This window comes from Bos mutus, chromosome 26, assembly GCF_027580195.1.
Source record: "Bos mutus isolate GX-2022 chromosome 26, NWIPB_WYAK_1.1, whole genome shotgun sequence".
NCBI lineage: Eukaryota > Metazoa > Chordata > Mammalia > Artiodactyla > Bovidae > Bos > Bos mutus.
In genome coordinates, this window is record NC_091642.1 from 29,570,245 (window position 1) to 29,597,455 (window position 27,211).

Below are 27,211 nucleotides of genomic sequence, written 5' to 3' on the forward strand. Positions count from 1 at the left end.
CACCTCAAACTCTCTGTAACTACAGTCATATTCTCTGTCCCCTATCCCTGACAAACCCTACCTTCAAACTTCTAGTGTTCTTTCAAACAAGCTGAACATCTGGAAGTCACGTGGACTCTACACTCCCCCTTCCATATCTCTTCCATATCTTCCAAATCCATTCACTGGTCAGGTCTGGGAAATTCTACCCTAGCCCTGTCTCTTGCTCACAGCCTTTTGTTTTCTGTCTTTTCTGCCCTCATCTGGTTCTGACTTTCTTTACCTGGACTATGGCAACATCCTCATCCAAGACCATCCTGCCTTTCATCCTGCCCCATTCACCCAGTCCTAGCAGAGCAACAGCCTATAGCCCTTACAGCTGGGGCAACCATAGACTTTATTACCCAAACTAGGATGCTTTTAAGAGTCAAAGGGGACTCTGTAAAATAATAATAACAATGGCAACAATGAAAAGTTAAGAATAAAAATTAGCAATGACAATGGGACAACAGACATAAATTGGAAATGCCCTGGGTATATGATCATCTTACCCATCTGATCACACTCCTCTCTTGCTCAAAGACCTTCCATAAATCCCACTAAATTTAGATTCATGCTAGCACTCAAGTCCTACATTTCCAGCTTCTGTCTCATGCACACCCTTCTTCTAATAAGAACTACTCACTGGCCCTTGAACATGACTCATGCCATCCCAGTCACATGCCTGTGTTCATGTTCTGCTTTCCAGAAATCCTTGCCTTTAACCCTGCCCCCCAATCCTATTCGTTTTAAAACTGAAACCATAAATGACCCTCCATGAAGTCTCCCCTCATCCTCTTCTTGCACCTTTCCTGTAGCACTTTGCATTTCCTCCTTCGTAGAATATTATTCCTACTCTTGGCTCTATCAAAAATGCCGAATAGTGGCTGCACATGGCTTCACTCCCAACCAGCTCTTTGCCTGGGCAAGCTGTTTACAGTGTGGCCTGGCATTAAAAGATGAGCTGGGCCAATCCGACGTCCTCTCCTGGGAATTTGAACTATGAAATACAGAGAGACTAGAGCAGTTAGCAGAGGTGATGTAGAGAGAGACTCAGAGAGGCCGGCTGGTCAAATGCAAGTCACAGTTATGAGAAATTATGAGGATACCCAGGAAGCTCTCGATGCTGCACGGGGGTCAGAAGCAGTTATGAGCTGGGGCCCTGGGGGCCAACCTGAGTGGGAATCCTGATTCTTCCACTTCCTGGCTTGAACTTGGGGCAGAGCACCTAACCTCCTTGAGCCTCAGTGTTCTCACATGTAAAATGGGGATAACGAGATTAGCTGACACACAGTTCTTAAGAGGATTAAGAAAGAAAGAAAACCAATCTGTCTAGCTTTCAGTAAGTGTTCAGAACTTGTTAGCTGTCACTCCTTCTCCTCCTGTAACAACAGTTTAATGAACATTAATGAGGAGAGACAAACAGATAAAAGAAGACCCAGTGGGGTGCCTTTTCACCTTACCATGAGGGAGAAGTCAGTGCCAAGAGCTGCCTGGGGCCATTGCTTCCACAGAAAGACCTTCCTTTTTCTTTTAAACTTGAGGGAATCTGTTTCTTGTAAACAGAAGGACTCCTGCCGAGACAACTGTCTTTCTCTTGGGTTACAGTCTTGGATGATACTCCTGCCTGGGCCTTGAACACAACTCATGGTCAATGCTTAGTGAACAAATGAATAAGATTCCAAGTCATTTCTAAGGAACCTACAAAAAAGCTGTTCTTCAGGGACTTAGAAACGCCAGGGGTACACATCTGGGAGAGAGTCAGCCCCCTGGTTCATGGCCTCAACCCTCAAGCTAGGGAAGAAGGCAGGCCAGGACCAGGATCACTCTGGAGGACCGATGCTGAGGGGTGTCCTGAGTTCCTGTCTTGCCTGCATGCTGCTAGGCCTGGCCTCTTCCTTTCCTCACTCCCTCTGGGCTCAGGAGGAGGAGCTGCAGGGTCACAGGAGGGGCAACTGGGGGAAGAGAGTCACTGGGTCAGGTTGCCAGTCTGCTGAAACAGGGCCAAGACCTCAGCTACCAGCCTCATCCCCTCCCCTCCCAACCCCGTACCCAACTCCAGCACACTCAAATCTATTCTGACCCTTCCCTTCACCACGCTCTTTCTTACTATGTCATTGCACATGCTGTTCCTGCCCTCTCAGATACCCTTCCCTGCCTGTACCTTGACCAAAGCCTCCTACCAGTCTTTGAACACTCAGTTCAGAGCTGGCCTCCTGCTGGAATCTTCCCTGGATCTCCCAGATAGGGTTAAATGCTCCTGCTCTGTGCTTCTGTGGTCCTTGTGGAGACTTTTATGAGCCAAGGCTCATCACTCCAGTTATCCACGTACTTGTGTGTCTTTCCCCAAGAAGGTCTCAAGGACAGGAATTTTGTCCTATTCATCATTGTGTCTAGCAAAGGATCTGGCACATAGTAGGCTTTCACCAAGTGTTGACTGGATGAATGTATGAACAGGGTAATGGTTTCTTCCAGCTGGATCCTGTTTTCTCTTCTTCCCTGGATATCTTGACATCATCTGCAGTTCTGTGAACTGTTTCTCCCAAAGGTACTTCTATCTACCCACAGTCCCAAGCGACATCTGGTGTCTACAAGGTAGGACACGGCAGGGTTAAGGGTCTGGAGTGTTTGGGGGTTAGAGATCTGGGGCTTAGGGATGAAGCAGGGACCACAGGAGAATGAGGGCAAAGTGGGGTGGGCTGGGCGCTTGAACGTCTTTACTGGCCATTTGGGTCCTGATGGGTAGGCCCAGACTCTCTCTCCCAGACAGGCCTCTGACTGGGCTCCCAGGCATGGCTGCCACTCTCCTGCCCTCCTACCTCCCCAGGCCCACGGCTGAGCGGCTGGCAGAGGCAGGACTGGGCCAGCCCGAGCAGACAGCCTTGCGCGATTGCTGGCTCCAGGCCTCCCAGCCCAGCTTGTAGCTCCCCCCAGAGTGGCGGGATTGATTGGCTGCAGCCGGAATGGGCACCAGTCTCCCTGGCTTGGACAGAAACGGGGCCATCTGTTACACCTCTAGTTAAAAGTACATAAAGTTGAGCATTTGTGCGCCGACAATACCACCCCTGACACCCTCCACGCGGCACAGCGCTCCGGCTCCTTGGCAGGCTTGTGCTCCATGACAGGCCGGCACAGCAACGCCTACACGCTGGCTGGCATCACGGCTCCACCCCCCAGCGGCCTAGCCCAGCTGGGTCCAACCTAGAAGCCCTAGATTCTACCTATATCAGAGGATGGAGGAAGGAAAGGGGACGGGTGGAAGGGTGTATACTGGTGGGTGACTCTTGGCCCAAGCTCGGGGCTCCTGAGTGGCAGATGATGCCAGACTTAAGGTCTGATTTGGGAGAACCTGGTACAGCTACTCATGCCAGTCCTAGGGCATGGGGCTTCAGGTGGGCCTAGGCTGGCTCTGAGCCCACACCAGGCCTTGCATTTCCTGGGCCAAGCCAAACAGAAGAGTCCATCTTGTGACCCAGGTCACTCATGCCTCTTGAGTTTGGAGCCCATGATGGCATCTCACATCAACCCAGAAGACAGTTCTGTTCAAGGCCGAGTTCTGGACTGTGGCTTTGGGCTCGGAATTCTAGACTCTGATTTCTGAACCCCAACTTCTGGTCTCTGACTTTGGGTCAGGACACTCAAGGCATTCCACAGACATCTTTTCCACTTATGTCCTCTGGTGCTCTAGCCAGGCCAGCCTACTGTCTCCCAAAACTGTTACAAGGAGTCCCGCCTGCCTCTGTCCTTTTGCCCATGCTTTCCCTCTCTCTAACCTGGAATACTCGATCTCTTCCCTCTAGCCTCTCAGTCCTTCCCATCTTCCGAGACTGAGCTCTAGTCCCAGCTCTGCCAGGCAGGCTTCTCTGGCTACAGGGCTTTTGCCTGCTCTGATCTCCCAGAGGCCTCCTCCCCAACCCAAATGGTTTCTTCCAAGGCTTGTTCAGTATGAGACTGGACTACTCTGCACAGGTGGAAGCTGGGCTGGCCTTTGCCTTGCCCACAGACTAGAAAAGAGCTGGGAGTGTGAGTGGGGAGGAGGCTTTATAAGTGCCAGCCTGAACTCAGCTCAGTTGCAGGGAAAGGGGGACAATGACTGCAGAGGTGGTACTGGCTCTCCCAGGGGCCACTTCATAGCTCTGATGGGCACAGCATGGAAAGCGAATGGCCAGGTAGACAGACAGCTTTTGACTACTCATGTGTTTTTTTTAGTACACATTTATTAAACACATGCTACATGCTTAGTTCTGTGTGGATCATGGAGGAGAAGGAATAGTTTAAAAAAAAATGAGATTAGACACAGTGCCTGCCCTCAATGAGCTTACTCATTAGGAAAGGCCACAAGACAAGTTCAAATAATAACTATAATTTGAACTATAATTAACTAACCAAAATCAACAGAAGTGTCCTTTATCTTGTGCAACAATAGACAGTCAGAGATGGAAAGGATCCAGAAGGTCAGAGACTTTAATACCCATCCTCAGCCAAAAGACATTTAATACATTGCTTGAGATAATGTGGGTAAAGCTCTTACTTGGCACAAAACACACGATGGAATTGAGTTGGCCAAAGTTTGTTGGGGTTTTTCCGTAAGATGTTATGGGAAAACTGGGATGAACTTTTGCCCAACCCAATAAAATGATGAAGAATATGATGATGGCAATAAGACTGATTATTTGCCTTCCAGCTGGTTCGAAGCATACTCTACCTGTTGGGAAAGCTCACTGCCCTCCCCCCACCCCTGGCAGTTCATTCCATTGTTTACACTTCTACATATTCATTCATAAGGGTAAGGTGAAATCATTCTCTGTCCCTACTGCAATTGTGGTAATTCCAGCCCTGGGGCCACAAAGAGGCTGGGACTAGGATAAGACAAGTGAGATGCCCAAGCACAAAATTTCAGGGGTTGTACACAGCACTGAGAACAAGTACTTCCTTAAACTGTGTGCCCTAAGCACCTTATTTGCCTCATCCTAGTCCCAGACCTACCGCACAGTGAGTGGGTACCCTTCCCCAGCCAGCCCCAGGCTGGGAACTGTCAGATTTCTCAAGTACCCTTAGCCTTCAAAGAAGCTCCTACCAGAAGCCTACATGAGGGGGTGATAGGGGCAGATGGGGACTGAGAATTCTAGGAGGGTGTTAGTTCCAACTAGGGGGACTTATCTGCCCATCCCAATCCTTTCCTGCACCACACCTCCTTTTGGCCTGGCCTGGTTGCCCCCAACTCCCACAGCCCTGGAACAAGGGAACAAGGGACTAAAGGAAGGCTGGTGTGCCCAAATCAGTGCCGGAAAAACAAATAGGAGGCATGTGGGTTCTAAAGTACATTGAGCAGTGAAAGTCACTCAGTCGTGACTGACTCTTTGTAACCCCATGGACTGTAGCCCACCAGGCACATCTGTCCATGGACTTCTCCAGGCAAGAATACTGGAGTGGGTTGTCATTTCCTTCTCCAGGGACTCTTCCAGACCCAGGGATCTTCCCTGGGGGATTGAACCCAGGTCTCCTGCATTACAGGCATATTCTTTACCATCTGAGCCACCAGGGAAGCTACTGAGCAGTGGGCCTGGATAAGAAAGTCATGTGACTGTTTCTTCTTCTCACAGGTATCCCAGGTAGGAGATGTATGTGTGTGTGTGTGTGTGTGTAAAACAGAATGGGAAAGCTTACATGCCATGGACAACTCTGGAGGTCTGGGATGAGGGGACATTGAGGGGAGAGGTGGCAAGCAGGAGGGCTGGGGGAAGGGAGAAGTGGAGTCTAAAGACAGGTAGATCTGCTGTGCTACTTTCCAGCTGGATTCCTCAAACAAGCCACTTGAACTTCTGAGTCTCAATTTGCTAGCTGTAACCTGAACTTCAAAGACTGTTATCTACCTACAGGGAAGACCATGTCACCTACTGTGACATGCCAAGATCCTGACTCCAGGGGGAAAAAAAAATGCTGATTCCGGTCAGTCACGTTCATCAGGCTCGGGGTGAGGCCCAGGCAGGCCAAAACCTGGCCTCTGCTCAAACTGGAGTTGCACTCTGCTCCCCAGCCCGGGCTGGGATTCAGCCTGGGGGTCTATTTTGCCTAGAACCACTTTTTGTGGCCTCCTTGTTTCTCTCTATCCCCCATCAACCCCCGTGCTGACAAATCCTCCTCTTTTTCCACTCCAGCTTATAAAGTCCTGTTTACCCCCGCGGCTTCTTCAGCCTCCCAAGACAGAGCCCTGAGACGCAAGCGGCTATAGGATTTGTCTTCCCATTTTCATAGTCGCAGACCGAGGCCCGCAGCGAGTTAGAAACGCTGGAGGGAGCTTGTTTCGGAGCCCCTCCCCCAGGCTGGGGCCCGAGGGGCCACTGAGAGACCGCGGTCTGGTAAGGGCACCGTGTGCTGGGGGTGGGCGCCGGCGCAGCACCCAGGGCCTGCGCTTCCCCCCGGCCGCCAGCAGCAGGCGTTGCGGCGGAGGCGCCCTCCGTACCCGAGCATTAACTTAAGAATAGCTCACACTAATCCCTGGCTGTGTGGAAACAGCGTTTTATTAAATGCTTCACACAGATTTGGTATAATAAAGATGAATATATTATATCCTTTGCCTCCCCCAGAGTGAGACAATAATAAGAGAGGAGGAAAAAAAAACAATAAAGTGAAACATAAATACAATGTAATGGGACTTGTGTCGAGGGACACGTGGCCTGTCGGGGCTGCCATGCTGCGACCTTGCAGGGGGAGCTTGGGACAGGGTCGCCTGGATTCCAGCCTTCCTTGCCCAGCCAGCGGTCCCCTCCTGCCTCCCTCCACTCCCCCCAGCCAATTCCTCTGCCGCTAGGAGGACCTTCCCTCAGAGAGGCGCCCCTGGAAGGGGTGAAAGAGTTGGGCGTCGTCTGGCCATACCTGTACCCTGGAGGGGGCCTTGTGCCTTCTCCTCTACCCCACAAGACCTGGTCTTCTGAAGACGTGGGCTACACAGGACAGACTGAGCAGATGGATAAACTCAAAAGAGGAAAAATCCAGGTGCGAAGGCTTCATTCAACCTGGGCTCTGCTTGGGAGAAGAGCTGCCCTCCGTGTCCCGCCCTAGGGGGCTCTCCCTCAACAAGCTGGAGGTCCCCGCCGGGTGTCCTTTCCATCCTTCCCGGGGAGTGGCCAAAATCGTTTACCTGAAAAATTTTTCAAAGCTTTCCCGGCACACAAAAAAAGAATGCTTAGTGATTCAGCCTAACCCCTCCTCACTCAGGTGGTGGCCAGCCCTGTGAGGGCTCGATTTGCCAGTCCAAGGGAGGCTGCCTGGCTCAAATTTAGGAGCGACTCCTAAACGGAGGCAGGTTCGAATCCCACCTGTGCAGTTGACCAGCAGGACGCAGTCTTAACCTCAGTTTCCTCTTCGGTAAAATCAAGATGTGGTGAGGACTGGAGAAGTTTCTAATGCCTGGAAACCCATCAGCTGTAAAAAAAGAAAAATAAGCAGCTACCAGCTGCTCTTGAAATATTAGTTAAAATAAATGGTCGTTTCGGACCTAGTATTCTCCCGAAACTCACTCCTCAGGCCCCAAAGCAGGCAACCCCTTTTCCCAAACAAATCGAATGACTTAGTCTCTCATCCATCACTCTCCCTAAATTTCTTGACCTTTGCCCCGTAAAGGCTCAGAGAGGTTAAGAGACTTACCCAAGAACACACTGAGGGGCAGTGGTGGAGCCGTCTGGGGTCCAGGTGCCATCAGTCCTCACTTGCCTCTGCAAAGACACCCCAGCCTGCCTCGTCCCCAGCGGCCTGGCCTCCGGAAGCCCAAGGAACCCAACCAAGAAAAACAAATGCGTAGAGACGGAGGAAGTGGAGGAGGCAGCGGCAGAAGACGAGGATTCTGCTGGGATGGAAGGAGGGATAAGGCAGGGAGGGAGGGACGCGAGGTGCCTTCGGCCGGACTTCTCGTCGGGCTGCCCAAGACCTCCGGAGACCAGACGGGGGCCTCGGTCGAGCCGGCCCCGAAGGGCCACTGGTGTCAGCTCGAGGGTCTCCGGCGGCCCGAGGTTCACTTCGTAGGAGTGGGGAGGCTGATGGAGAGAGGGCGGGGCCGACTGCCTGGAAGTGAACGGTTCTGGAGAAGAGCCGGAGGAATCAAGCGACAGTGGATGTTGGACGGGATGAGTGCAAACCCTCAAGATCAGAAACCCAGGGGCTGGTGGAAAGTGGAAAAGCCAGAGGAAGCTGGCTCTGCTCAAACGAAATAAGGTTGAAGGTGGTGTGCATTTAGACAAGACCCGATTCTGGGAAAGACTGAAGGCAGGAGGAGAAGGGGACAACAGAGCAGGAGATCGTTGGATGGCAACACCGACTCAATGGACATGAATTTGAGCAAGCTCCAGGAGATGGTGAAGGACAGGGAAGCCTGGCCTGCTGCAGTCCATGGGGTCGCAGAGTCGGAGAACAACAGGCCTAGCGGCCTCCGGTGCTCCTTTCAGCGCCGGCTGACGCGAGGTGGGGGCACGAGGGTGGGCTGCCGCCTGGGTCTATGGGTGGGTGGGTCAGTGGGGGTGGGGTGGGGGAAGAAGCACAACCTGGGGATCCACCGTGGGTGAAAAGTCCCTCAGCGTCCCTGGAGCTCCATTCTGAGCACAAGGAAAATCCCGGCCCAGACGAAGGCAGCCCCTGGGCACCCGGGCTCTGAGCACAGGAGCCCACCTTCTCCTCTTTGCTCAGAGCCACTCCGCCCACGTTTTCTGCGCGACTGGGCATTGCCGCAGCTCAGTTGCCCACAGGTCGGGCCCCTTCCTCCCCTATTCCGGCCCTGGTCCCGCTGCCTGTTTTCTCTTGCCTGGGATCTTAAGAGCGGCTTCACTGGGACAGCCCTGCCCAATAGGCGCCCTCTTACCGGTGGGGCCGGAGGGATTCGGGGGACCAATGAGTCTCCTGGGATTGGGCCGGGCAGAACCCAGGATGCTAGTAGGCAGGAGTCTTCTATCTGGCTCCCTCGTCAAGCGCGTTAGTGACCCCCCTCCCCGCCTTCCCCTCAGCCGGAAGGTGAGGCGCTAATGCAATGAGCCCCCGCGTGCTGGTGCTGAATTATTCACGTGCAGTTTATTATGAGAAGCCTGACTCAGGCCTTTCTGGAGCCCTCCTAACCACGCTCGCTGGCCGGCTCCTAGGTCTCCTCCCCCCTCACCGCTTAGGTTCCTCCCCCATCCACCTGGCCTGGCCCAGGCTCCTCTGCCTGGCGCCCTCCCACTGGCAGAGACCTCTGTGGTAGCCTGACCTTTAGCGGTTTGGGGAGCTCAAGGACCCAGGAGTTAGGTTTAGTAGGCGATCAGTTCTTGGTGCTTCCGTAGATGGCATAGTGGCATAGTGAATGGAACCCCTATTGTGGACCCAGGACCGGCAAGGACTGGGGTGCAGCCTGTCCCCAACTCCCCCCTGCAGTCCCAAACAACCATCCCAGAAGCCCATCAGCCCATGCCCCAGGCTGCAGACCTGCTGAGGTGCACAGCGGACCAACCAACCTCAGCAGCTTGATGCCCAGGCCAGGGAGTGAGGGGCACTCTTTCTCCCCTTCTGGGTTGGCACTTCTGGCCTCCTGCTCAGCTTTTCTGCTTACCAGGAAAGTGGTCCTCACTTCTGCACCTACCCCAGTGCTTCTGGATTTTCATGGCTTATTTCAAATGCTACTCCCCGTGGGACAGAACCAGACACTACTCCCCCCACCCCACCACCCCCGGCCCCTATCCTTTACCCTCTTCATAGTCCCTTGGGCTACTGGGGAGGAGGTGTATTTCCTGCCACTCCTACTGGCCCATCTCTCTCCTCCTTCTGTCTGTTCTTCTCTGCTTCTGGGCTCAAAATAGGATGGGAGCCTTTTTTTTTTTTTTTAAAGAGAGAAGGTTAACAAACTCCATTCCTGAGTCAGGCCATACCACAGCTGGGTCCAGAACTTAGGACACTCCCCACCCCCATGGCCAAAAAGCATTAAAGAATGAGGTCTCTGTGCCCCTTCATGTATATTAGAGGTACTAGCCACAGGAGTGCCTCACACATCTGCATGCAGCTGGAAAAACAATGCACCTACCCTTCCCTTACTCCCTTCTTCGTCTCTGAGGGGGCACAGGCAGAGGTCCCTGCCTAGTTCTCCCTTTTATCTATTGTTCATTTAGTTTATTCATTCAACAAATGCATAGAGAGTTCTTCATATATGCCAGGCTGACACAGGTTATGGAAAGGAGTTTCAGGTTCCCAAGTTCACAGCTAGGTGGAGAGAAGTAGAAGGACAACAACCAGCAGTTCCTGGCAATCTGACAATGTCTCCATGGGGAATGTTTGAAGGGGCATAGAGGACAGAACAGGCAGGAAAGTTTCCCCAAGATGAGTTGAGCACTAAAAACAGCAAGAAGTACCAGGAGGGAATTCCTTGGCAGTCCAGTGGTTAGGATTTCGCACTCTCACTCTCAGGCCCCAAGTTCGATCCCTGGTCAGGGAACTAAAATCCCATAAGCGTGCAGCATAGAAAAAAAAAACAAAAAAAAACAAGTGCCAGGAAGGGCAGCAATAAGATTTACTTCTGGTCTCAGGGTGAGGGAAGCAAAGGCCTGGGACCGAAAAGAGGGCTGCAGGAATATGGTCACTTGGGTCTTGAGCATCTTTCCTCATCTCTATCTGTCTGTGTTACTCAGTGGTCTGTTGATCCCCCTACACTTTCAAAGGGCAATCAGTTACCCCATGCAGGACCAAAGGGCCAGAAAGAGGTTGACTCATATGGTGGGACCACCTGTCACTAGGCTCTAAAGGAGTTCAGTTCATGAAAGAAGTTGGGGAGGTGAGAAGAGAGAAGGAAGGAAGGGTGCTCTCCAAAAAAGTGCCCTGGTCTTAGAGCCTGCCCCCATCTCTCTTTGCCAGAAGAGGTCCCGAGAGCTGGTCATGGTCAGAGACAGCAGGGCAGGTCCAGAAGCAGGCTTGGAGCCTGGCATGAATTTCAGAGCAGCTGGCTCCCTGCTCCCCAGGCCTGCAGAGAGGCAGCTTCTCTCTCCCTTCCCCTATTGGCCTGCTTCTGGCCTTAACCTTTTCTGGATCTCCAACCCCTTTTGAGAATCCAGTGTGTTACATAATATTGCCCCTGAAAAAATATGAACACTTGGGCTCATACATAATTTTACACACAATTTCTGGAATCTGCAGAGCCCCTAAAGTCCATTCAAAGAAACTTTGGGCTCCGATTTAAAATTTTATGGTTCTAGGATTAAGATTTGAGTCAGGGGGAAAAAAAAAAAACAACAGTCTTTAAGTCCTAACTACTCCCAAACAGGCTGTGTGACTTTGGCTGTGTTACTTAACTTCTCTGGGCTTCATTTTCCTTATATGTAATCAGGGTAATAGCAGTAACTACCTCATAGGGTTGTGAGTAATAAGTGAAATCAATAAAACTCTTAGTCGGAAGCCAAGCACATGGTAAGGGCTTATGGTGTTTATTGTCATGGTTATTATTGTTGTTGTTACTGCAGAAGGTGGCCCAGGGCAGAAAATAAAAACCAAGTGGGCAGTTCTGGTTCCGCCAGGGTGGCAGGAGTCTGCTTCTACAGCAGAAGAAACACTCTCTGAATTCCATGAGGAGTGTCACAGTAGCAGGTCCCTGGGGGACAAAAATGATCGCACTTGGTGGTCAAGTTAACTCATTTCCAGCAATGTCAGAACTTTTTTTTCTCAGGGAAGCTCTGGCCTGAAGGCCAACATGATGCTTACACAAATAATCTGGAAATGAATGAAGCTACCAAGACAATCTGGATTAAAGCTGACAGAGCCTTTGGGGATTTATTTGAATTACTCTCCCATGCCAAGGAATAACTCCTTGTGTGTCAGTCTACAGTTTCCCCTATCCTCACAATTCATGCAATGTCCTTTCCCTCCTCTTTGTCTGAGGAGGGAAACTAGGGGAAAAGCAGATCTGGGGCAGAATAATCCCTTCCCCTTGCAGTGGAGCTGGAATAAGGCTGGAATACCCTGGTGGTATAGACAGTAAGCAGGAATTCGGGAGTCAGGATGCAATATTGACCAGGCTCTGAAGACGGGCATTCCCTCTGTGGAACAGACTCTGGGACCAACTCCAGGGGAGAAGACAATGGCCCCGCTGACTGGAAGCTGGGGAACCCTATGGAGCCTTCCAGATCCAGCATTAGGTGCCTGGAAGGGGGTTGAGCAGAAGGTGAGATCCTGGAGCAATGACATATTCCTTCCAACCAACCCCTACCCTACCTGTCTCTGAGTTACTCCCCTTTCCAAATCTCACGATCTCCAAAACTCCTCTGAGGTGGGACCACCAAAGCCCAAACCTTTCCCCTCGACACAATTGTCTATACTCCATTTGCCTGACAAAAACTCATTCAACCAATACTTGAGGGTGTCCCCCTTCTTGCCTAGCCTGTGAATGTCTGAAGTGGACAACCCCCACATCAAGGGCCCTGTCCAAAGGGATCTCCCATTCTGGCAGGAGAGGGAATGAGGCTGAGGGCAACCCCCAACACAGCCCCTAGCTCTGCAGATGGGTTTGGGCTCTGCCGGTGGGTTTGGGCTCTCATGAGTTCAAAAGAGTCCACCCTTCTACACATTGGGGTCTGGAGTGAGTTGGGGGAAAACAAACCACACAGTGGACTGGCTTTTGAAGATAATCTCAATGAGGTGATGGATTTAGGGGACCCTGAACAAAAATGGGCAGGTGATACCATGTGCCCCCTGATTCCCCAGCTATGCTGGCCAGAGCTGTTTGGCCAGCCAAGAGTACAACCAATTAGGCCAAAAACCCCAAAACCGTGGGATTGGACAGCAGGTACCTGCCAAGAAGGGAAGATGATTTGGCAATGGTGGTTAGAAGGGGTAACGTAGCAGATGATTTCGGAATGTCCTGTGTACTTTGACACAACGTGGCCATAAACTAAAGGTCCAGGGAAATAGGGCTCCAGGGGAGGCACTCTATGCTGCCCCTCTGCTCCCCAATTCACATGCCTCACCTTCCTGGCAACCTCACAATAATCCCGAATTCTGCTGGTCCTGAGGGGCTGGGAGACAGGAGGAGCAGGGTTGTCCTTGCGATCCTGTCTTGTAGACCAATGTCAGGTGTGGAGAGATGAACAGACTGGAAGAATGGGGGAGGAAGAGTAGAGGTGAGAGCTCCTCCGGAGGATAAGGACCAAAGAGTCCCCATTCCCTGATGTGGAGGGGCCTCCTCTGGATATGGCTTGCCTGAGGCTCTGGGTCATGGCTTTGGGGGTTATGGCAGGAATGGGCTGTGGGCGAGAGGTGAGGTGGAATCCTAAGAGCAGGAAGTGAGAGGAGAGAGCAGACCCCTTTCCATCTCAGAGCTTCCAAGCCAGCAGAGTTCAGCTCCCCGGAACCCTCTTCTTCGGGTCCCTCTTCACCATCTCTGGACTCTGACCCCAGGCCCAACCTCACCTCATGGCTCCCAGAGTAACACTGATGCATCAGAGACTGGCCTGCCTGGGGGATAGTTCTGCATCTCTGGGGGAACATTCTCACCATTCCTGCTTCTAAAGTACCTGTGCTTTCCCCAAAATGCAGGACAAAGACAGGGAGAGGGTAAATAGCTCTTCCCAACACTGCCAGGCAGGCCTGGGGCAGTCACTGGGGTCCCAAACAAGAATCCTCTCTCCCTACACTGTCCTTTTAACCGGGAGATAAAGACACTGATCTCTGATGCTCAGAGGTCCCTATGCTAGAGGCATCCAGGAAAAGAACCTGTTCCCTGCCCTGCAGCCCAGCTTGGTCTTCTCTCTGGAGCAGGTAGGACAGGGCAAGAAGCCCAAGAGGTCCTATTCTTCCCATCCCAGCCTCTGAGCTGGGCCACGGTCCTCTGCACTGGCCTCTCTGGAGCCGTCTCTGGACCAAGCAGGGCTGTCAGACTGCGCTGCCTGCCCCGGAGTTTACAAACAAAGCCAGGGAAAGGGCTGGGGCCGTGTATGAGGACAGCAGCTATTCCTCCCTCAGCTGCAGCCAGTCCCCTCCTCCCCTCCTTTCTACAGGGGCAGACACAGAAAACTAGGGTGGCAGGGCAAGTAGCTGCATACAAACCAAAGGAAGGACTCAAGAGAAAAAAAAAACAAAAACAAACTAGGGGCACAACCCCCTTGGATGCCTCAGGGGAATGAAAAACAGGCATGCCCAAATACCCACAAGTTCACATACGTTTACACAAATATATCCGTGGAGAACCACACACATATATACATATCCGAACACATAAACACATTCAAATACCGATGCACACAAATGCTCGCTTGATACGCAGAGTTCGGGCCATAGGATTGCCAGAGTCCAGTCTCACTCGAACCCCAGCTCCCTGCGGGTTCCTGAGAGCGCAGCCCCAGCAGTGACCCGGCCCCCTCTGGGCCCCCCGCCCCGCATCCGGAACAGCTGGAGTCGGCCTGGTGGTTCACTCAAGCCGGGCGCTGGGCTGGGCGGGGCCGGCAGCGGGGCCCCGGCCGGGGCCCGGCAGAACGCAGCTGGGAGGCCCTGAGCCTGCCCCGTTAGCCCCGGCACCCGGCCTGGCTACCTCGGTCGGACGCCGATCACCAGACGGGCCGTGGCCCCAGTCGGCCCGGAGAGCAGAGGCCGGAAAAGAGTGTGCAAGATTGCGAGAGGAGGTAAGGCTGTCGCTTCGGCTCCGGCCAGTGGAGAGGTGCCTAGAGCCATCAACAACTACCCCCGCTCTACCTCTCCGCTGGGTAAGGCTGTGTCCTCGGACTGGCCTCCTCCCCCAACCCCTGGGACTCCTCCACCCCTGTGTCCTGTGTCGCTTCACCCAGGGCTGCAGAACCTTCTCGGACCTACCGCGGGCCACCCCGAGGGCTCCAGATTCCTTCCGCCAGGCGCGTCGCCCAAGGCCGTGGGTGAGGGGTAAGTGGGTCTAGGGGTAGGGGCGCTGTGTCCTTGATCTCAGCTCGACAAAGTCTGCTCTGGGTGGCGACGGGGCCCACCCAGGCTCCCGGTCTTACCTGGCCCGCGCGGCGGCTGCATACCTCCCCGGCTGTGCTCTTGCCGCCCTTATCGGGCGCCAAATCCAGGGTTGGAGAGCCCGAGACCTCCGGGCCAGCGCTGCCATCACAGCCAGGCCGGCGGGAGGCGGGTGCTCCGGGAGCGCGGCTCGCAGTTTGGGGTGGGGGCGGCGGCTTTTCTGTCGCCGGAGGTTCGGGTGCAATAAAGGCGCGGCTAATGTAATTTACAAACAGCTCGGGCCGAGCGCGGCGCAGCGCCCGGACTGACAGGCGCATTAGGCAGGCTAATTCCAGCCGGCTCCTCCTACCCCAGGCCCGCTAATTAATGAGCTTCCCAACTTAGAGCCGCCTGCATTGGACAGAGAGTGAAAGAGAGGACGAGGGAGAGGGAGCGAAGGAGAGAGACGGGGGGAGCAGAGAAGAGAGAAGAGGGAGGGAGAGAGGGAGGGAGAGAACGGGAGGAGAGAACAGAGAGAAAGAAGAGAGAAAGACGGAGAAAGAAAGAGAGACAGAAGTGCCGCTGCAGATAATTGATTACTCCTCGATCAAGGCTAACTTGTTAGCAATAGTCAATTGCCCCATCTCTCCGCCTCCCCTCGCAGTACGGGATCGGCGCCCTCGCCTCGGCTCTTCCAACTGCTGCCGCCAGGACCGTGGGCCAGGAACCGCCGCGGAGCCACCTGACACCTTTAAATAGCACCGGGGCTGGCGAAACTGGAGCCTCGCGCGGCGCGCCCCGGCTCGGGCCTCGGATTGCTGGAAGCCCCGGCGGCGGCAGCGCCCGTGTCAGCGCCCTCCTCCTGGGGCCCCGTGCGGCTCTGCTCGCCTCTGCTGTTGCGCTAATCGGCCCCGAGCCCGGCCCGCGCCCTGCCCGGCGCGGCCTCCTTCCCGTCTGCTTCCCGCCGCGCCGTCCGGCGCCCGAGCTGCCCGCGGGCTGGGTCCCCGAGGCCCGAGCCGCCCGGGCCGGGCCCCCAAACGAGGCCGAGATGACTTCCAAGGAGGACAGCAAGGCGGCGCCGGGGGAGGAGAGGCGGCGCAGCCCGCTGGACCACCTGCCGCCTCCCGCCAACTCCAACAAGCCGCTGACGCCGTTCAGCATCGAGGACATCCTCAACAAGCCGTCTGTGCGGAGAAGTTACTCGCTGTGCGGGGCGGCGCACCTGCTGGCGGCCGCGGACAAGCACGCGCCGGGCGGCTTGCCCCTGGCGGGCCGCGCGCTTCTCTCTCAGACCTCGCCGCTGTGCGCGCTTGAGGAGCTCGCTAGCAAGACTTTTAAGGGGCTGGAGGTCAGCGTCCTGCAGGCAGCCGAAGGTAGGCGCCGCCACTGGGTTCCCCCGCGCCCAGCACCCCGCGACCTGTTCCGTGTGTCCCACGCTTACTGCCCTGTGTCTCTGCCCGCCTCACCCCACACGCCGGTCGTCAGGGCCCTCCAACCCAAGCCGCTGCCACTGGGAGTGGAGATGCGTGGAACAGGACCCAAACCCTGTCTCCTAGGGACCTCGGGATAGGCTAGAGTCGAGTGCCGCGGAGGGGAGGCGGGAACCCAAGATCTCTCCGCAGTCTGCCTGGCTTCCTCTCGTTCTCAGTGGCCTGGTAACTCCTAGCCCTGTTCCTGGGGTGCAGAATGGAGAGCCTTTGCTGGGACCTTTTTGGTAGCAGTAGAGTCGTGTTGATTGCGACGAGGTGGAGAGCCAACATTCACACCCAGTCAGAGCATCCCTGTCTGGCTCTCTTATGTTCTAGCGACTTCGGTTCTTTCAAACGAACTCTCAGGTGACGGGGCAGAGATCAAAACAATTTTTCCTAGGGACTTCCGGTAGACGAGAGATGGAGGAAGGGGGCTTGCCATAGCCTAGGCTTGCCCTAGTCCAGGTGGCCGAATCTAATCCGAGAAGGGAACAGCGGCAGACTGATGGCCGGATGGGTCTAGGTGGGGTGAGTAAGAGCCGGGGTGGGGTCTCCTTTCCCCGTGCGCAAGACTATACTCTGGTTTCCTCGCAGGCCGCGACGGGATGACCATCTTTGGGCAGCGGCAGACCCCCAAAAAGCGACGAAAGTCGCGCACAGCCTTCACCAATCACCAGATCTATGAGTTGGAGAAGCGCTTTCTCTACCAGAAGTACCTGTCCCCCGCCGATCGCGACCAAATTGCGCAGCAGCTGGGCCTCACCAATGCTCAGGTCATCACCTGGTTCCAGAATCGGCGCGCCAAGCTTAAACGGGACCTGGAGGAGATGAAGGCCGACGTGGAGTCCGCCAAGAAACTGGGCCCTAGCGGGCAGATGGACATCGTGGCGCTGGCCGAACTCGAGCAGAACTCGGAGGCCGCGGGCGGCGGCGGCGGCGGCGGCTGCGGCAGGGCTAAGTCAAGGCCTGGCTCTCCGGCACTCACCACAGGCGCCCCGCAGGCCCCGGGCGCTGGGCCCCTGCAGCTTTCGCCAGCCTCCCCGCTCACAGACCAGCCAGCCAGCAGCCAGGACTGCTCGGAGGACGAGGAAGACGAAGAAATCGACGTGGACGATTGAGCAGCGCCCAGCACCTTCCACCGCCCCCGGGCTCCGAGCGCCGGATGCCCGCCGCCTCCCGGACCGGACCGCCGAGGGGAGCTGGGACCTCCTCTGCAACTCCCGCCTTCTCCCCGTCCTTGGCCCGGACTCGGCTCCCGGCAGCCGCCTCTTCCCTCTCGAAGCAATAAACCCGGGCTGGCCGGCGGAGCCGGTCGCCGCGCGCGGCCTCCACCGCCCCGGGAGCCCTCGCCGTGCAATTCTGTATGGCTTCTGTATAAATATTTAAGCCTATATACCGGGTTCTTCCCACCGCAGCCTGACTTCTTCCTTTCTTTCATTTGTTAAAGTTTCGGAGATTTCCTTGATTTCAAAGCTCAGGCTGCCGGCTTTGCTGAGGGCGAGGCAGAATCGAGGGTAACAAACACTTAACCTCGAGGTCTGGGGGAGGGAGCCGCCCCGACTTTTTTTATTTTTCTCTGCATGTGGCGAATGCACCGGCCCTCTCCCTCCTCACCTCCCTAGACCTATTGCAGCTGATTTCTTTTATTCCCTTCTGCGTTTATTTCCCCCCCGCGTGGGAAGGGACTGAGGGGGACAACCGGGTCCTGACTTGCAAGTTTCAAATCAATGTTTTCTCCCCCAAACCTCCCCCTCCGCGAGAAAAGTCCGTTTTCGATGCCATTTCTGCCTCCTAATGCCCAGAAATGTTATTTTAAAGATTCCTTCCCACCCTCTCTTGGTTGCCTTGGACTGACTACTGGGGTCCGGGTCTTAGGGACAAAGCAGGGGGAAATCCAACAACCAACCAACGAAAACGGAACCCAAAGTCCAAGCATTATTTTTTACTCTTTTTAGAATTTCTTTGCATGTGACAGAGACTGAGAGGAGGCCCGCCTAAACCCTCACCCACCTCCTCCACAGCTCTGGGTCTGTCTTGCAGTCTCCAATGCCCTGCTCCTAGCTCGTCTTGGCCAGACAAGGGTGGCTGGATGAGGGTGGGTCCCGCGTGCCACTCCCCTTCTCCTGCCCTGCCCTCTCCCTCCCGGACTGTAACTAAGGCCTCTTTCTCCGATAAATAAAGTCTTTGCCATTTTACTAGAACCGGCGGTGACCGTGTCTGAATGAGTGGACCTTCTTCAGTGAAGCCGCGGCAGGCTCGATGTCTCTCGGCTCCTGCTCTCGGGCTGCCTAGGCCTTGGCGATTTGGAGGAGTTTCGGGGCGGGCGTGAGAATGAAGGGTGAGGGGGAAGTGGTGAGAGAGAGGAGGCGCTTGTTGCCCACGAACACGCGGCAGCTACCAAATGGTGAGGGGGCGAGAGAAGCGGGCTTCGCCAGGTCCGGGTAAAAAGTGAGGCGTACAATACTGGGAGGAAATCTGTGCGTACTTTGAGGGCGCCACGGGTGCGAAATTAATTTATGTGGGGCAAAGGCTGAGGGTAGGGGCACTTGCCCTGGGGTTCGTGCATCGCAGCCGGGACCCAAGGGTATTCTTCCTGCGCTCCCCGGGACACCGGCTAAGCCTTGGGTGGTACAGCTCAGTCGGACAGCGGGGTGGAGCCTGAGGGCTCCCAAGTTTCGGTTCGCCAGAGGGCCTCAGCCTTGAGGGAGGGAAGAAAATAAAGCCAAAGGCACGAGGGCAGACTAAATTGCTGACATGGGCACAGGAAGATGTGAGCCCGAGGCGTCTGTGAGTTGGGATGGATTTCTGGTAACGCTCACAAATTCCGGGCCCCGAACGCTGCTGGGGACAGAGACATAAATCTACCAAGAACTCTGCGGGGGGTTGGTGGGGGGTGTCCCAGCGTCCCGAATGCGGCTGGGGCAGGAACAGGGGCAGCTTTCACTTTTCCGAACGGACCGGGTTTCTCTCTGGGCTTTTGTTATCACTGGGCTGGCGAGTGGCCGCTGTCACTAGAGGAAGGTCCCGCCTCCAGGCCACTCGGCTCTCTTTCTAAGCAAAATTGATGTGAGAAATGCGCATCTGTTCTCGGGCAGGCGCTGGGGCCCCCGGGCCTGAATCCGAACGTGCGAGTCCACGAGGAAACTAAGGGAGAAAAATAGAAAAAGGAGAACAGAAAAAAACACTTCAAAACCTGATCGAGAAAGTGGAAAGCCACAGAGACGAGGGGAGAAAGAGGAAAAGCTACACACGGAGAAACAGAAACACAGACGGAGAGAGAAAAAGGGAATGGGGAAAAGAGAGGAGCGGCGAGAGCGAAAGAAGGAAAGAGGCGGCCGGGCAGCCGGGCCGGCGTGAGGCCGGTTCCTCCCGGGCGACATAAATCGCCCTCTCAGGATGGATGGGTCTGTAATTCGGAGCGCGGACCATGAAGGCCGGGACGAATGGACCCGGGCGGCCGCTGACAGGCGACAATAGCCGGGCCCAGCCCCCCGCGGCTCCGGGTGCGGGCGCGGCCACGGCCCTCCGCAGCCCAGAGCGCGCCGGCGCTGGCGACCATATGGTTTTTGAATTTTCTTCACAATTTGTAGACAATTTGATGGATTAGGTCCCCGCGCGCGCCTCCCCGGCACAAAGACGGCGCAGGGACCGCGGCGCGGCGGTCACTCGGGCATCTGCGCCCGCCGTGCGCACCCCGCCCCCGCCCGGCCCCCGCCCCGCGCCCGGAGCCCGAGGCCGCCCGCCCAACACGCCCATGAATCCCAATGAAGCGGCCCTGGCACCTCCGGCCGCTCCCCGCTTCGCGGCCCCGGGCCCGGCCCTGCTGGGTCCCTTCGGGCTGGGGGCGGCGGCCCCGGGGCTAAGCCCACCCGAGCTGCGGGGCCCGCGGGGCGCGCAGCTAAGCAGGCGCATCGGGGCTGAGGAGAAACGGGGCCATTTATCCGCCCGTCTAGTTAAAGCGGGTTATTTGTTTGCTTCCCTGGCCTCCCCCTCCCCTCCCCCTTCCCTCCTCCCCCTCCTTCCCCTTCTGCCTTTTATTCTTTTGTCTCTAAATGGATTTAATGAGCCTGAAAAACATGACAATTGAATATAACCAAGAAATAAAAAATAACGAGGGAGGAAGGAAGGAGGAAAAGAAAGAAGGAAAGAAGGAAGGGGAAGGATTAATAAAATAAAGGGGAAAATCCACTCAATTCAGCAAATGTTTGTTGTGCATCTTTTCTGCACCAGGCCACGCTGGGGGCTGGGGAAATGCAAACGAATCAGATCCAGTTCCGGCCCTCAAGGAACTCCCAGTCTAGCGGACGGGGCCCGCCGTACCCCAGCGAAGACAGAGGAGACTGGGCCGAGAGGCAGGGAAGCGCCTTTTGAAGAGCTCGGAGAAACGACTTTGGGCTCGGGGTAGAGGGGGCTTCAAGGAGGAGGTGGCTTTGGACCCAGGCCTGGAAAGACGAGGAGGAATTCGTTGTTTCTATAGGCCAGAGAGAAGGCGGGCGGAAGGAGGGACTGCAGTCGTCGGAGGGAAGGGGAGAGAGGCGAACGCTGAGCCCTGGGCTGAACCCAAGGAGGCCCGGGGAGAGCGCGCCGTGAAGGGTCCCACACCATTTGGGGAGCGGATTCAAGCCGCCCCGGCTCAGTCTTCTCGGCTGCGCTGGATTCCATGCCTCCGCCAGGCTGTCCGTGGACTTCCGGAGCCTCGCTGACAGCGCGCGTGGCCTTGGAGGTCCGACTCGTTCGACCGGGCAGCGTGGTGCGGGGCTAGTCTCCTGGCTCCATCGCGCAGGGAGGCGGCGGCGACCGAGGGCAAGGGCTGAGGGACTTGTCTGGGGACTGGAGGGAGGAGCTAGGATCAGGGAGGCCTGGGCTCTAGCTCACCCTCTCCCAGGCAATCCTGCCTCCGACGAGAGCAACTACCCGCGCGCCGCCCCGGGCGCTGGGATGGCCTTGGCCGAGCTTCGGGCGCTACAGCAAGAACCTGTGATGTGAGAGGCCCTCCAACCCAAGTGCGGGCCCTGGTCTCCTCGCAGGCGCCGGCCCGGCGGGCCTCGGGTGCGGCTGTGCGTGGCGTGTTCACTGCATGTGTGCGCTCTGTGGGGGCTGGGCGCGTGCATTATGTGTTTATTCTCGGAGAGTGAGTGTACGTGCAAGTGTGGCCTGAATCGTGTGAGGGGCTGTGGGCCCTGCGCCCATTCTCGGGGCGAGGTTCGTTAAGGTTTGGGACCCTCCAGGCCGCCAGCCCTGTTGCCCGAGTTACTTTACCGCCCCGGGCCGTCGCGGGCCTGCGTACTCAGGATTCTGGCCTCTCTGCGGACCCACTTTCGCTTCCCCGCTGCCCTGGAGAAGCGACCTGGCTCTGCCTCTTCCTTCACGGCTGGGTCTGGGGCCTCGGCCCTGTTTGCCAAGTCCCGGGACGCGGGCAGGTTCTGCTCTCCGGCCCGGGACCCCGCGGTGCGCGGACAGGCTGGGCCCCTCTGCGCTATCCGGCTAGCTCTGCTTTCCCCGCTCCGCCTTCCCCGGCCCAGGGGGCCGGCGGGCGGCGCCGGGTGAGACCAGGAGGCGCAGTTCCTTATTTTACGAGGTGTCGGGCCGGTGTCAGACGCAGCTCCGATAAGTAATACTCCAGTCTGAGGGACCAGAACGTGGTAATTAATCCCAAAGACTTAAGTGTATTTTAGTTCAGGAGAAAAAAAATCACTAATTCAATCGTCCGGAAAATTGAAGTTTGATGCATGAGTCCCCCCTGAAAGGGACGGGCTGGGGCCGCGCGCCTCCCCTCCGCCCCTGCCAGTCGCTGCGGGGACCCCCTCCTCCCCACCCTTCTGAGCCTCCAGGTCCAGGGAAGTCCACTCACCCCGCCCTGCATGTCTCCAACAGCTAGAACCCAGGGGCACCTTGATTTTGCTCCCTACCCCAATAACCAACCCTTTTTCTGGGGCGCAGAAAGTAGTTTGTGCTGAGAATACAGATGTTCCCCTCACACACACACACACACACACCCACACCCCTGGGAAAGGGGCCTAAGGGAGCGCAAGTGTAGGGGGAGTGGTTAGATAAGGGGTCCAGAGTGGACAGGCGTGGGGGCTGCACGATATGTGGGTGAGGGGACCCGGAATCTGAGCAAACTGGGGTCACGAGGGTCAGCAGGTCGGAAGCGGCAGTAGTAAGGTGGAGAGGACCCTGGTCGGCTGTGGGAGGTGTCTGTGGGTGTGCTGGGTGGTGATGGTTAGGCTGTAGAACTATGGATGGTTGGTTTGTGTGGTAACTGGATGCCTCCCTAGACTGTGCGCCTGTGCCAATGAGGTCCTGGGCAGAGGTCAGCAGACCTGGGGGAGCTGGGAGCCTGATCCTGGGTGGGTTTACAGTGTCTGCCAAAGATGGGGCTCAGGACTGGAGCAAAGGAAGGTGGTGGTCCTGGGCCTGTGCATGTGTCTGAGAGGGAAGTGCTTCTCTGGATGGAGGAGAATTCCCACCTGAGTTTCCCTGAGGCCCCACTTCTGCACCCCCAGATTCAGGGCTGCCATCCGCAAGTCACCTTGGTGACTAACAGCTGCCAGTCCAGGAGGAGACCTTGGGGCTGAGGGTGTGTGTGTGTGTGTGTGTGTGTGGCCATGTTCTCCAGCATCAACAGGGTGTGTCACTGAGTGTGTCAGGAGAGCGTATGCAACCGAGAGACTAGGCATGTCCAGCTGTCTGATGGAAACGGAGCATGTGCAACTGGGGGTGACTGAGTGTGTGCTGCTGTGTGTGACTAGGTGTGACTAAGTTTATGCAATGGACAGAAAAGAAGTAAAGCTGTCACTGGGGTGGGAGTGACCAGTGGGTGAAGTGCTCCTGTTCTGGGTGTGCGATGTGTGCAGGGATTGAGTGTGCAGATAACCAAGAGAATGAACACTGATGTGGAACTGAAGCTGCAAACAAACAGAATCCTAGCGCCAAACAGCTTGACAAGCTGGCTACTCAAAGTCTCAAATTTAGAGTTATTGGGGGGGGCGGGGGGATGGGGGGGTGGGAGTGGGGGTGGGGAGGAATGGAACACATGATCGGAAGGGAGGGGGGCTTATGAAAGGAGTGGAGAACCTCCGTCTGAGCCTGAGTCTACTCTGAAGGCAGTTGAGGCAGTGAATAAACACTATAAGCACAGGCTCTGTTTTTTTGGTTGTGGGGGGGGGAGGGTCGGGGGGGAGTGTCTTCTGTATGCTGTTGGGTAATGGCTAAGATACAGCCTGCCCCCTCCTACTCAAGTTGGTCCCCAGGCTGAACCTTAGTGCAATTTGGCTTTGGCTGTACCAGTCCCAGGTTTCCCTGGATGTCCTAGCTTCCCCCAGCTAGGTTACTCCTCCCTGTGGGGACTCCTTTATGTCCCAAATGGGGAGGGTACAAATGGCAATGTTGATGTGTGTGTATAGTGGATGGTGGGTAAGTGATGCTGCTGGCAGTCTCGGGACTGAATGAGTTCTGCCTGCTTTGGAATCTGGTGTGTGTGTGTGTGTGTGTGTGTGTGTAATGTGTGCAGGGATTGCTGTGCATTGGTGTGTGCAAGTAGACATGTGCAGGCTTCCTCATGGAGAGCTGGATGTGGTTAGTTGTTTGTGAGGAAATGTGGATGTGGCAGGGAAGGAAGAATAGTCTCCTGTGAGTATCCTGGGGCCTCTGTGGGTTTAATTATCAGCATGTACAGATAGAGATGAGAAGAGTTGTCACCACATCTAGGTGTGGTTGTGCCATCTGAACCCAAATGTGCTCAAAACTCAAGGACTCAGGTCGGAAGCAGTGGGTTCTAGGGCTCTGTGGGGAGGGATCTAGGGCTGGGAGGCTCCTCTGCCAAGAAATAGACCTTCCCTGCTTCCTTACCTTTCCCCTCAACATAGAGCCTGGGAGGGAGGGTAGAGTGGAGAAGAAGTGACCCCTCCCATGTCTCAGAGGCTGCTCAAAGTGAAGTGCCTGGGTCACAGGGACTGTTCCCTCTCTCCTGACATCTGTGATGGCACTTATTGATCTGGTTGCCTGTGGACCCCCTGGGATCACATGCCCACGTGAGAGGAGTGGAGAACCTCAGTCTGAGCCTGAGTCTACTCTGAAGGAAGTTGAGGCAGTGAATAAACACTATAAGCACAGGCTTTGCTTTTTTGGTTGGGGGGGGTGTCCTCTGTGTGCTGTTGGGTAATGGCTGCCTGCCATGGCAAATCCAGGGCACATACAACGCAGACACACACTGTCACACAGACATCCTAGAAACAAGGCAAACACACAAGGCAGGCACTAAGTTGCACAGACTCCTAATGCAGAAACCCAAAACACACCCACAGGGACAAAGACATATGGAATACCCAGAAACAGTGCAGTCACAGCACATGCATGGACATACAGGTAGCCAGCAGCACACACAACAGTTAAACAGAGAGGCCTTTGCTGTGAAACAGTTACTCCAGCCCCACTGCTATACACACAATACAGACAGAGGCACAGCCCACAACTACCACAAGCACATATGTGCCTTCAGACATTCTGTGCAACCAAGTTGTGGAGAGGGAGCTAGCTGATTTAGGCGACTTTGGGGGAAAAGCTGCCAGGGTTCTGACTGTTCTGAGCAGAGTCCAAAAGCGCCTGAAGAGAGCAAGTCACAGACAAAGGTTGTGGGCAGGGAAGCCGAGGCTGCCAGGGAGGGGTCCCAGCCCTTGGCCTAGGAGAAAACCAAGTCCCCAACCACTCCAGAAATGCAATCAAAGCTGCCCACCGCCCACCCGCCCTGCACAATGGCTCTGGCTGGAGTCGTTATCATTTTTGTTAACTTTTTATCGACTGTTTGCTAGATGGCATGTCAGTAAAGTGTATGATTTGAGATGAAAAATTAGGCAGATTAACCTGAGGGGAGAGCCTGATTGATTACTAAATAGGATCAATTTGAAAGTTTTAGTCCTGGCGTTTCTGCAGAGCCTCTTAATACTTCAAACTTCAATTTTACGGGCGATTGAACTAAGCATGTTTCTGACAAAATTGATATATGTATTAATTTGCTTTAACTGGTGATTAATTACTCTCCACTGAAAGAATTATATGGAGCTGTTTGCCTGCGATTTGCATATTAATCAAATTCTAGTTGATAATTCCACTGGTGGGGGGGTCAGGGGCGGGGCGTGGGTCGAGAGGGTGTGAAGGGGTGTTGGCGCCTGTGCAGGTGCCGGTATGTGTGCCCCAGTGTATGTGGGGGGTTCCCCACCCCCTCTTTGCTCGCTCCTGCTTAGCTGCCAGTTTAGTGCATTAAAACCAAAGATGCAGAACGAGTTTGCCCGGCTATTTGGCGGGAGCAGAAATTGCCTGTCCGGTTTTATGATCTGCTCAGCCTGAGCAGCCGGGTCCTTAATGTCCCCTGTCAAAGTGTCCGCGATTTAAAGGGAAAACGGCCCCCGCTTTAGCGCCGAGCTAGCCTGACAAGGGACGAGGCAGGACCGAGCACCCCTTTAAATAACTCCCCTTCCAGAGGAACTGTGGTTTCCAGATGGCACCCTAGCTCTGGGGACCCTCAGAAACCGAGCTACGTCCTTGGAGAGGTCCTGGCTCCTGGGATGCTGTAGCCATGAAGCGTGCCCCCTCGACGCATACACATGGGGCCACATACAGGCACAGTGGAGACCCTGAGACATGGTCAGACACTGTCACTTGAGCTGATGGGCAGGAAGCCACCCTCTTAGACACGCGCAGTCACACTCCTGTTCACTTAGGCCCCCACTCTGGGACCTGTCCATAGACACACTCAGCTACCCCCACACACACCCAAACACAGAATGCCACACAGGCGGGGAGCACATATAGACACCCAAGTCACGTCCACACGGCCTTTAAAGCACACATGGTCACACACAGACACGTACATTTTCAGATCCACAGGCAGACCTCATCCACACACACAGCCAGGCTTGGAACCCTCTTGCATGGGGAATTCGCAGGCAGCCGCATACACCCCAAGGCCTGCTCCCATCTTCCCAGGCACTTTGCAAGTCCCCACCGCCCCCTCCTGGTCCCCTTGCCCCGCCCGACTCTTTAAGCTAAAGGGGGCGGCGCCACTGAATCAACTTTTCCCATCTCTGGATTCAAAGGGTAGGAGTGTAATTAAAACCAGATAATTAATGAGACAATATTCCTCCAGCTACATCTTTAATGAACAAACCCCTTCAGGGCAGCCTCTTCTTCTAGGCTCATTAAAGAGAAGAAAGTTGGGCGGCTCGCGGACTTCCCAGCGCGTTAATAACCAACCCGGAGTGGGTGCCTCGGATGAGAGCTAGGGAGCCGCCCGGCGCTTCCTGGCCACCGTCCTCCCACCACCACTCTGCACCTTGGCCCGCCCCCACTTCCATCCCCTCCACCCCCGATCCCCACCTAGCCCCAACCTCTCGCGCCTCCCCAGAGATCCCGCCAGCCGCAGTTCAGTGACTCCCAGCTCCGCCTGCCCTCTCTCTGGCGGCCTCTCGCCAGCACCAGGCAAACTGCGCTCTGATGTGAGCGGCCGTCAGGCCTCCCATTTTCCCTCTCGCCCTGCGTTCCGGGCCCTCTGGCTGGCTGGGGCCGGCTCTGTAGAAGGGAAATCAAGGCAAGGTAGGGGCCCGAGTCTCCCTTTGAACCTCAGTGCCCTAGCTGGGTGGCCTAGGACTGGCCTTTGAGCTGCGGTCCTGGGAAGGGATGGGCTAGAGGTGGGGGTAGAGGCGCTGGTTTTCCACGCGCACCTCGTACACTTTCAGGAACGCGCACTAGCAACCACATGCACGTGCACTCGCGCGCACGCTATCTTGCATACACAGGCGTGCCTACTCGCGGGCGCACACAAA

At 55.6% G+C, this 27,211-nt stretch overlaps 1 protein-coding gene across 1 annotated transcript; it reads left to right on the forward strand.

Annotated features, from left to right (window-relative positions):
• The first annotated feature begins 15,740 nt into the window (after positions 1-15,740).
• On the forward strand, positions 15,741-18,181 carry LBX1 (ladybird homeobox 1). The gene is made up of 2 exons (XM_005888094.3): positions 15,741-16,295; positions 16,986-18,181. Exons 1-2 carry the CDS (start codon positions 15,971-15,973, stop codon positions 17,507-17,509), a joined length of 849 nt encoding a protein of 282 aa, XP_005888156.2. The 5' UTR covers positions 15,741-15,970; the 3' UTR covers positions 17,510-18,181.
• Positions 18,182-27,211: the final 9,030 nt, after the last annotated feature.